The 11,422-nt window shown below is 34.6% G+C and overlaps 1 protein-coding gene across 4 annotated transcripts in view; it reads left to right on the top strand.

Annotated features, from left to right (window-relative positions):
• LOC115888070 (papilin) overlaps nt 1–11,422 on the top strand; it is a 156,217-nt gene that overhangs the window by 123,923 nt on the left and 20,872 nt on the right. For 3 of the 4 annotated variants that reach the window (XM_030907641.1, XM_030907642.1, XM_030907639.1), the window contains exons 18-31: nt 191–423; nt 1,012–1,329; nt 1,422–1,739; nt 1,791–2,003; nt 2,949–3,242; nt 3,295–3,522; nt 3,645–3,809; nt 4,564–4,743; nt 4,930–5,106; nt 5,298–5,474; nt 5,679–5,858; nt 6,547–6,717; nt 7,451–7,759; nt 9,045–9,263. In XM_030907641.1, the coding sequence (XP_030763501.1) occupies nt 191–423; nt 1,012–1,329; nt 1,422–1,739; nt 1,791–2,003; nt 2,949–3,242; nt 3,295–3,522; nt 3,645–3,809; nt 4,564–4,743; nt 4,930–5,106; nt 5,298–5,474; nt 5,679–5,858; nt 6,547–6,717; nt 7,451–7,759; nt 9,045–9,263 (3,182 nt within the window). The remainder of the gene's footprint in view (nt 1–190; nt 424–1,011; nt 1,330–1,421; nt 1,740–1,790; nt 2,004–2,948; nt 3,243–3,294; nt 3,523–3,644; nt 3,810–4,563; nt 4,744–4,929; nt 5,107–5,297; nt 5,475–5,678; nt 5,859–6,546; nt 6,718–7,450; nt 7,760–9,044; nt 9,264–11,422) is intronic. The other variant, XM_030907640.1, reaches the window with a different exon arrangement.

The following is an 11,422-nucleotide window of genomic DNA, read 5'->3' as shown; positions in this document are numbered from 1 at the left end:
AAAGTTATAGGGGGTGAGCCACTTTTGACACGCACCCGGTATATTATTTGTATTTACCCTTTTGAAAGCTAGTAACTTCCTGGGGAAGCATCTTAGGGCATTTGCTCATAGGAAATTTTTGTTTTATTTTTATCTTTAGAATCACTTCCTAAAGTTCTACGCTATTTTTTCACACTCTGTATATTTTTAGTTCCGCACAAGAAATATCTGAAACAACAGGAAGATCATCATTATCATCAGAACTTGCTACTGGTTCATCAGACCTATCATCAAGCTCAACTGAACTCTCATCTAGTTCAACTGGTTTAACTGGTTCAACTGAATCTGTTAGTTCTTCGTCAGAATCTAGTACAGTTAGCAGTTCAGAGTATACAACTACTTCTGATTTAAGTTCCTCAGAACATACTACTATATCTACTGATGGTAAGTAATTCTAACTGTTTGTTTCCATAAACGTAGTGTTTATATATTCTTCAACATCAGAAGAAGAAATTCCGACACACAAATGTCAACCGATATTTGACAGATGTTCGACGATTAAATGCGCGTATGGCCTGGAGCCATATGTAGACGAAAACGACTGTGATACCTGTAGGTGTATTGAGCCATGTAAAGGTTTCAAATGTTCTGGAGATATGGTGTGTTTTGTGGAAAAAAATAAAAACAAGAAACTAATAAGAGATCCAAGATATGTGGCTGTGTGCAGAGAAAGTAAATTAATACCTTACAGTCTGTAGAACCCGAAATATAACATAAAAGCTTCATAATTTTTAGCTTGTTAAGATATATTAGTATGCAAGGTTTTTAATACAGCCCATTCATAACTCCTTATAGGACACAATAATTGTATTACTGTAATTTTTTGGATGTGATCTTTTGTAATCTTCACTGACTTGTTAGACAGACTTTATACTTTCTTTAGAAAATATTTCCCAATAATAATTGGACAGGCTGTATGAAAAACCTTGCAACCCTGTAGATGGAATTATGTTTCTTATGTATTTTTTCCAGGATCATCTACTAGTGAAAGTACATCAGAACAATCTACTGAAACAGTCACTACAGAAAGTACACAGTTCACTGACACAACCGGTACAAGTGAGAGTACTTCTGAAGATACAACTGGAACTACTGAAAGTACCGCATTCTCTACGGAAAGTAGTACTGAATTCTCAACAACCACTGAACTATCTTCAAGTACTGCAGGATCGACTGGAGCAAGTGGATCAACAACAGATGACGTTCGCGATGAACCTGAAGATAAAGATCTACCAGAACCACCACGTAGGGTTGAATCGCCAACTGAAACAACTGTTAGCTCAGGAACGGGTATGTATGATATTCCTGGTCCTATTTTTTTTCATACTTATTCATTTATTATACATTTTTTATATATTTTAATTTTCTATTTGTATTTGTAGAAACAACTGTTACAGATGTCAGTACATCAACAGAAACTACCACTGAATTTACTGGTTCTACCAGTGAATCAGGCTCTACAGAATCATCCACAGAAGGTACCAGTGTTTCTACTGAGTTCTCAACAACTGAAGTTAGTGGCACTACCGAAGTTAGTGGCACTACTGAAGTCAGTGGAAGCACAGAGGTTAGTGGTAGTACAGAAACTAGTACTTCAAGTGAAACTACTGAAACTGCTACCACCGAATCAACTACTGAGTACACCGGTAGTACTGAAACTGACATATTCTCATCAACTACCGAAACAACAGAGGAAACTCGTAAGTGTATGAAGAACATAAGTTTTTGATAATATAATGTCTACTTTCTAGCATGGCCTACAACTCCTGCCAGGGACATATTTAAGAAGAAGATGAGGATGTGTAAACGTAAGAAGATCATGCTCTGTCAGAAATCGGAATACGGTTGTTGCTGGGACAATATTCACGAAGCAAAGGGTCCATTTGATGAGGGTTGTCCAGCACCAAAGACTTGTAAGGAATCGACGTTTGGTTGTTGTCCAGATGGATTATCAGCTGCTCTTGGTAATATTATAATATAAAATCGTATTTTTATATTTCACATTTCGCTTATCATATTTTCACATTTTTCATTTTCACATTTTTTACATTTTCACATTTTTACATTTCACATTTTCACATTTTATATTTCACATTTCACTTTTGAATTTCATATTTCAATTTCAATTTCACATTTCAATTTCATATTTCAATTTCACATTTCAATTTCACATTTCAATTTCACATTTCAATTTCACATTTCAATTTCACATTTCAATTTCACATTTCAATTTCACATTTCAATTTCACATTTTAATTTCTTATTTCAATTTCACATTTCAATTTCACATTTCAATTTCACATTTCAATTTCACATTTTAATTTCGCATTTCAATTTCACATTTCAATTTTACATTTTAATTTCACTTTGCAATTTCACATTTCAATTTTACATTTCAATTTGACACTTTAATTTTATATTTCAATTTCAATTTTCCATTTCAATTCACATTTCAATTTCACATTTCAATTTCACATTTCAATTTCACATTTCAATTTCACATTTCAATTTCACATTTCAATTTCACATTTCAATTTCACATTTCAATTTCACATTTCAATTTCACATTTCAATTTCACATTTCAATTTCACATTTCAATTTCACATTTCAATTTCACATTTCAATTTCACATTTCAATTTTACATTACAATTTCACATTTCAAATTCACTTTTTAATTTCACTTTTCAATTTCACATTACAATTTTACATTTCAATTTTACACTTTAATTTTAAAATTTCAATTTTATATTTCAATTTCACATTTCAATTTCACACTTTAATTTCACATTTCAATTTCACACTTCAATTTCAGATTTCAATTTCACATTTAAATTTAAATCTGTCATTTCAATTTCACATTTTAATTTTACATTTTCTTTTCATTATTGCCGTTTGAAACAATTATAGGACCTAAAAATCGTGGATGTCCTTCCAGTCATTGCAACGAGACACTGTTCGGGTGTTGCTGGGACAAAAAGACACCTTCCGAAGGCAACAACGAAGAAGGATGTCCTCCCCGACCTCCGGCGTGCCTGGAATCGAAATGGGGCTGTTGTAAAGATAACGTCACAGAGGCTAAAGGGCCCAAAGGTAAGGGATGCGAACCAGAGAAGGAAAAAGAGAAAGGAAAAGCTGCCCCTGTCACGAAAGAATGTTCGAAAACTGAGCACGGGTGTTGTCCTGATGGATCAACCGCTACAGGTATGAGATATAGTTTATTTAGGAGACTTTGCAAATTATTATTATAATCTAGGTCCGCAGTATCAAGGATGTAAAATGCCATGCTCTAATACAACTTATGGATGTTGTCCAGATAAAGAATATCCAGCTCACGGTCCTAATGGAGAAGGATGTTGCCTTGGTGGACCGTTCGGTTGTTGTCCCGATGATATTACAGCCGCTAGAGGACCTAATGGAGATGGATGCGAATGTCAGTATTCGCCGTATGGTTGCTGTCCAGATAACAGAACACCAGCTAAAGGTAGAGGATTACTATACTCTATAAATACTTACTCTCTCTTTGGATGGAACAAACATAAATGCTGCCCAAAAGAAAAGGGGGACAAAACAAATATCAATGTGCTTTTAATGTCTTTTTTCTAGGTTATAACAAGGAAGGTTGTGGATGTGCGTATTCCCAATTCGGATGTTGTCCAGACCAAGCCACCGAAGCACACGGGCCAAATTACGAAGGATGTCCGTGTCATGCCTTCCAATTTGGTTGTTGTCCTGATGGTGTTACAGCTGCTGATGGACCACATCAACAAGGTAAATAAATGTTTCCTAATAATTTTAATAATTAAAATCGACCTTAGGTACACTAAAATATTTTTTTTCCATAGCAATTGTTAAAATTGCCTTATATCTATCAAAAATAGTAGATAATTAATAATAGTACTTTAACCGCAAGGGCAGATTAAATGATACTTTAACAGCGAAGATTGGTTAAAAACTTTATTTCTTCTCGCGCGTTTTTTAATTTCCTCCATTTTTGAAAATTTTTGTATTCCTTTTAATAATAATAATAAGTTATTCGGGATTTAAACGGAAGTAGTTTGGATATGGCGTTTGTCGCCTCAGCCTGAATATCTGTTGGTAATTTACTTATTTCGTTTTGAGCCATTTCTGGCTCCAATTCAATCAGCAATCGATACGAAAGAGAATTAAAAAATATTGACTCAAAACTGACAACTAAAGAGACAGCTTTATTTATTTGTCAAATTACATAGAAACCAACGCCAACCCAGCACAATATTTTTTCTACTCGTAATAAATTCCTTGAAATAATAATTTCTGAATATTTTTTAAAACGTAACGCGCTAACCATTTTATCGTCTTGTATAAAAAATAACTATTAATTCTGGATATTGCAAAACTTATTAAAGTATCTTGAACGAGTTACTTATTTTTATTTTGTTCTTGTTTTTTCATGTCTTTAGCTTTATGGATGGTAAGAAAACATTTTTTTTTCAAATTAAAGCAATTTTATATTTTTAAAATAATTTTCTTTGCACATCCTTAGGTTGCGATTGTAGAACGACTGAGTTCGGTTGCTGTACTGATGAGAAGACACCTGCTAGAGGACCTAATGCTGAAGGATGTGGTTGTGAAACCACCAAGTTTGGTTGCTGTTTAGACGGAGTGAACGAAGCCAAAGGAGATAACTTTGAAGGATGTGAACAAGTTCCGGAAGATCAACAAAGTAAGTCTTTTTTTTTGAATCAAGTGATATTTAACTTAAAAGGTTGTCTGATAAATTTTAGATCAATTATTTTTAATATTTAAAACTATTATAGTTTTGTTCAAAATATGGCTTACTACAATTTTGTTAAAACGTTTTGTGTTAGCCTCAAGAAGTTATAAATTAAAATTTAAATCACTATTTTAGGTAGTTGTTCATTGCCTAAAGAACGAGGACCTTGCAGAAATTACACTGTCAAATGGTTCTTTGACATGTCCTATGGTGGATGTTCTAGATTCTGGTATGGTGGTTGTGAAGGCAACGATAACAGGTTCAGAGGCAAGGAGGAATGTGAAGCTGTTTGCGTTAAACCTGAAGGAATAGGTAACATAACCCTTTTTAAGATTATACAGTGTGTTTAAGAGAAATAAACACATGAAAAACAGTTTGTTTTAAATTTTCTATGAATGTTTTTCTTAATGAAAGTTCTTTGTAATTACAGCTTCTTTTAATTTTCAAATAAAGGCCCTGTTGTGTACATATATCTCTTTCATAACATATTTTATGTTTTTTAGATAGATGTAAACTGCCCAAAGTACAAGGGTCTTGCGAAGGCTACTTTCCTCAATGGTACTACGACAAAGAATCGAAACATTGCACACAGTTTATTTATGGTGGATGTCTTGGAAACAACAACAAATTCGAAACCAGAGAAGAATGTGCTGGACTATGTTCTAAGGATGATAGTACTGGTAAGGAAATCGATACATACTTAGTATAGTTAAAATTGTCCTTAAAATTACAGATTTTTTAATGTATATATTTATTTCAAACAGCAATTAGTTTTAAGATTTAATTATTCTATCATCAATTTGAGAACTGTTTCTTCTAGTGTTTTATTTAGTACCAATTTACACTAGGTTAACCAAGAATTTAACATATTTTAATTTTTATAGATCCTTGTCAACAAAAGGTAGACGCAGGTCCTTGTCGTGGTCAATACAGACGTTACTACTATGACTCATCATCAGGGCAATGCCAAGCCTTTGCCTACGGAGGCTGTAGAGGAAACAACAACAATTTCGTTTCTGTAGAAGCGTGCAAGCAAAAATGTGCACCTGCTGGTATACAAAGAGGTAAGAAAATAAAAAAAAGTGAATCAGATACAAATATATTATGTATAACTAAGGTAGCATGAGGGAAAAATAATTTGTATTTTAATAAGGGGGGGGGGGATATTGTCACTGGAGGTGTAGAAATAACATTTTAATTTCAGCTTTATTGAGACTATTACTATAAAAAATAATAGGAAAAAATAACCAGAAATTCAAAAAACGAAAATAACAAGATTCTCTCTTCTACAAAATGACAGAAAGATTTTTGGCAGAGTAAACATTCTGGCGTTATTTTTACAATAAAAAATGTGTGCCTAAAAAAATATAAAATGTTTCATATACTTAATCTACTTTTAGTTAACTAGCTAGATTAAATATTACAGGAAGTGTAACAAAGAAACAAGTGCAGTAAAAAAGCAAAAAAATGGCACACCAAATTCTAGACCTCCTAACAGCAAATCATAAATAAAAATACGTCTAAAAAACTAGAACCCCACGTTGGGCGCCATAAGTGTTATTTCTATGCCTGCTGTCACGTCGTATTTATTCAGTAACACGGTACTTATGTAGTACTACCCAATAATATTTAATTTTAGTTCTCTTTAATATAACATAAATAAAAGATTAATTAATTAGACTTAGATTATATTAGCATGTGGATAATTTCTAACAATTATTATTAACATTTTAAACTGTGAATGCCTGTTAGATTATTGCACGAATCCAAAGGATGAAGGTAACTGCACGTCTAAGGAGGCTAGGTGGTACTACGGTGCAAGGGAAAGGAGGTGTATACCGTTTTATTATAGTGGATGTAATGGTAACAAGAATAACTTCGACAGCAAAGAGACTTGCGAAGAGCAATGTCCTCAGCAAGTTGGTAAGTTGGGGTTTGTGTGTAGTTTCTTTTAACTTTTTGCCGTGTTCATAATAGTCATTTTGATTGAAGAATGTTGTATTTTTTGTATTGTTTGTGTAGATAATTGTAGTTGGATTGTTTAGTAGCATAGATAAAAATTAAACAGAAAATATGGTTTATACTGCAATTTTTGATTGGTGTTACAATAAGAAAATTAAATAGTTATAGATACTTTAATTCTAATACGACGAGTTTTTAAAATTCTGTTTGAGCTGAGCATGATGCTTTTAATAGTTATTAGATGTCGTATACTGACTCAAGACAGCATACCGTCTTATTATACAAGGTGTCCCAGAAATAAGTGTAAGTATTTTAACTGGTAGTGTATTTCGGCCTCAGAAACACGCCTATGAGGTATTTTTTGCGAAAAATTTCCGTGAAAAAAAAAAGAAAATCCAGAAAAGATCCAGTGGTTCTCAAAATTTAATCAAAAAAGCATTTTTTTTTTGCTTTTTTTGCTGATCTTAATAGCCTATCATACCTGTTGGTATGGCTAATAACTCGGTCATTTTGGACTTATTTGAAAAACGGTAAAGCGAAAAAATGTTTCTTTTGACCAGATCTACCACCCTTTAAAATACTTACACTAATTTCTGGGACATCCTGTATGAAAAGTAAAGAAAAGTAACATGAAAAAAACTATAAACAATTTATTAAATATTTTTAAGTTCTTACCATATCTAATTTTATATAGCTAAAGATACTTGCCACCTGCCTGCCGATATTGGCGAATGCGGTAACTACGTTGAAAGGTGGTACTACGACACGAAATTGCGCAGATGCCGTCAATTCTACTACGGAAGCTGCGGAGGCAACGGAAATAACTTCATAACAGAATCAGAATGTGAACAGTCTTGCTCACGACCTGAAGTACCACCGCAAATTGACACAAGGTACTATCCTCAACCGACAGAAGCACCGGAAGTAACAGAACCACCCAGAACTCAACCTCCTTGGCCACAGGTTCAAGTACCTAGTACACATAGGGCTCTTACTCTTGAAGGTATGATAATATATGTTCCATTATGAAAATATACTTTTTTCTATAGCAACTGTTAAAGTTGCCTTATATCTATCAAAAATAGTACTTTAACCGCAAGGATAGATTAAATGATACTTTAACAGCGAGGATAGGTTAAAACCTTTATTTCTTCTCGCACGTTTTTTAATTGCTTCCATTTTTGAAGACTTTTCTATTCCTTTTCATAAGATATTCGGGATTTAAATGGAAGTAGTTTGGATATGGCGTTTGTCGCCTCTGCCTGAATATCTGTTGGTAATTTACTTATTTCGTTTTGAGCCATTTCTAGTTCCAATTCAATCAGCAATCGACACGAAAGAGAATTAAAAAATATTGACTCAAAACTGACAACTAAAGAGACAGCTTTATTTATTTGTCAAATTACATAGAAACCAACGCCAACCCAGCACAATATTTTTTCTACTTGTAATAAATTCCTGGAAATAATAACACAGGTCTGCGAAATAAAAGTTTTGAAAATTGTTTTTATTTTAATGGCTCATTTTTAATTAACTTTGAGTGCTGATTCCAAAAATAAAATTCATTTTTTTCTATCACGTCTGGTTATCTTACAAAAAAAGGACCTACTTTGGAAAAAAATCAATTAAACAAAGTTTTTAAAATAATTCTTAGGGTTTTAGTTTTTATTTAACATTAAGGAGTACTATATTTGTTTACATTCATATAACGAAATACAAAAAAAGAGTCATTTAATTCAAAAATCTTTATAAAACCTCTTTGGCTTGACATCAATACTTCTTTTAGTGCTTTTCTTGCTGTGGGTACGCTCAGGATTGTCCCTTTTTAACATCCAGCAGTACTCTGCTGTCATATTGACATTTTATCTTCTTTGATACCTTCTTTCAATTTCTTTGATGTCTTGATGAAATCTCTCTCCCTGTTATTCACTGATATCACCCAGATTTGAAGGAAGGTAGTCCAGATGGGAGTGGAGAAAATAGATTTTAATGCTCATGTTGCAGTGTAATTTGTGTGGTGAGGGACGGACGAATCGACCATCGCACATGTCATAGCGTGTTATAGCGTCGGATGGCGTGGCGTGTTGCCTAGTGTGTACGCAATACATATAATTAAATGGAAAAACATACGCACTGATCTTCATGACGTGGGGTAGCATGGCATCGCGTGGCGTAGCGTGTTGGCTAATGGGGTCCGGGCTTTAATCTTTTCGATCGACAATAAAATACCATTTTATCGTCTTGTATAAAAAATAACTATTAATTTTTTTTTTAATTATTATTTTTAGAAATTTGTTCGTACCGGCCGGATACTGGACCCTGTGCCGAATACAAGACTCAGTACTACTATGACGGAAATGATGGTCTCTGTAAGAACTTCACTTACGGAGGATGCGGAGGAAACCACAATAATTTCGAAAGTGAGGAGCAGTGCTTGCAGTACTGTGGATCAGTTAGGACTAGGCCAGAACCAGAAGTACCTGCTACGCAAGGCCCCCCACCACAAGGTACTTACTATACGGAGATATCTAGCGAATAAAACTTTAAAAACTAAAAAAATTGACTGAATTGATTAAAAAGAAGTGTACTACTAATATTGATTAAAATTATGTTTTATCCTTATTATGCCTATTTAATTTTTTGATTATTTAATAGTCATTTTTTACTCACTTGTTTCGTCGAACTGCGTGAATCTATTTTTCATGATCAAATGGACGTATACAGGGTGGTCTGAACTGTATTCCGGATACTTCGGCAGCATATATTCTGCAAATAAAAATAAGTAAAAAAGTTTGTATAAATGTATGCCTTAAAATGCTTAGTTTCAGGGTGATACAGGGGAGATACAGGGTGTAGAAGTTTCATTTTTATTTAGAGAGAGAGAGAGAGAGAGAGAGAGATTTTCTCCAATAATTTCTGAAGTAACAAGTCAATATTTTCATGAAAATTTGTTCCTGGGAGTTTTTTAACATGAAAAATTTGATTTTGATGTCCATATGACTCCTATTTGTACAGGGCGCCACCTATATATCTTTTAACAGGTATGAAGAGTAATAACTTTTCGTCCATACCTGTATAAAAGTGCTGAGTAAAAAAATATACATTTACGACTTTTTTTACATAAAAAAGGTCTCTTGGTAAAAATCGCTACGAGTAATGGTTCTCAAGGTATTTGGAATTGAAATTATCAATACCTCTCATCATATTGACATAAATTAAACATGTTTACTAAATAGTAATTACACTGAAATTATAAATTTGAAATGGTCTCTTGCCAAAAGTTCAACAGAAACAGTTTAATCATTATTTTTATTATTGTTACGTTTTTCGTCGGTTCCGTGTGGATAGAAAGTCACAATTTATTTAAACACTATTTATTTAACACTAATTAACAAAAATAATAACGATAAAAGACTTATAGAACTATTTACAAACGATTTATAACTAAGAATTTATTTTGAATTTTAGCGCGTCAACTGCACTGGTATATTTATAACTGCCCTCTCTAGGCCACAGCCGCCGGCTTTTATACCTACAGCTAAAAAAACTCTAGAATAGTCCATAGATCGTTAGGTGCATAGAGAAGGTTTCGGTTGTTCTCGTATGTACTACTCCATTCCAGTGGAACTCGTTTCTTCTCGAATCTTCGAATGAATCATTACTGTGTCTATTCTTTAATGCGATGTTAAGGTCATCCGAGGGCGGGCTATATAGTTAGGTTAGGTCGAGTCCACACCGGTCCGCAACACTGCCCCCTTCTTAGGTACATGCTCGTCCCGAGATGTACACGGTGAATGAAGGTATTTGCAAAGCTGGCCCCTGGTACATTGCGAAGTCTGGTAGAAATAGAAGTTTACAGTTTTCTCTCCCGATCTCAGCTTTGGGTTGTAGCAGCAAACAAGGATCTCGATTCCCGTAAATCTGAACAAGACTTCAATCATGTTCCGGATTGTACGCCAACTCAAACCATCGAGTCCACATGCCAGCTTCGGAATGGCTAATCGTGTAATGTTGTTGTTTAGCAGGGCTTCTCTCATTTCAATCAGGGTCTTCCATAGATTGAGACTCACTTGGGGGCCATTCCTTGGTGACTAGGTAGAAAATGTGCCTTGCTTGACCAAGTTCATTGTCGGTTAGCCTCAAGACGCTTCGAATCTCTGGATCCTGTCGGCGTAGTTCTCCGACTCGCCCAAACTTCTCATTGAACGTCGCAGCGATTCCTCTGGACATCCGCAAATCTCGGGCCACACAGTGAGCGAGCGAATAATCAGGAGCCACGAAAAAGAGGTCTCGTTGTTCTTCTTTGGTTACACCATAGCGAGCCTTCTGACTGCTGTTGTATCGGGCCATGAAATCGTCAAAGGACATCTCCGAATCAGGGGGATCAAAGCTGCAGGTTCTCACGGTCCCAGCACGATCTTCTATTTCGCCTTGATAGGGGCTCAAACGGTTGAAATGAATTACCCTCGGCTTTCCTTTTGGCAATTTTCTGATACGGTATACGACGTCATTAATCCTATCCATGACTTCGTATGGCCCTTCCCACGAGGATTGTAGCTTCGGAGATAACCCACGATGCTCAGCTTGAATGTCGTAGTGTTCCTTCATTCGGTCACTAGCGCTTTGAATATCTATGCGGACTCGCTGATGGATGTCGTCCATCCTT

The sequence above is a fragment of the Sitophilus oryzae genome, unplaced genomic scaffold, assembly GCF_002938485.1.
Source record: "Sitophilus oryzae breed Bouriz unplaced genomic scaffold, Soryzae_2.0 scaffold_682_pilon_pilon, whole genome shotgun sequence".
NCBI lineage: Eukaryota > Metazoa > Arthropoda > Insecta > Coleoptera > Curculionidae > Sitophilus > Sitophilus oryzae.
This window is presented reverse-complemented; position numbering and strand designations above follow the sequence as displayed.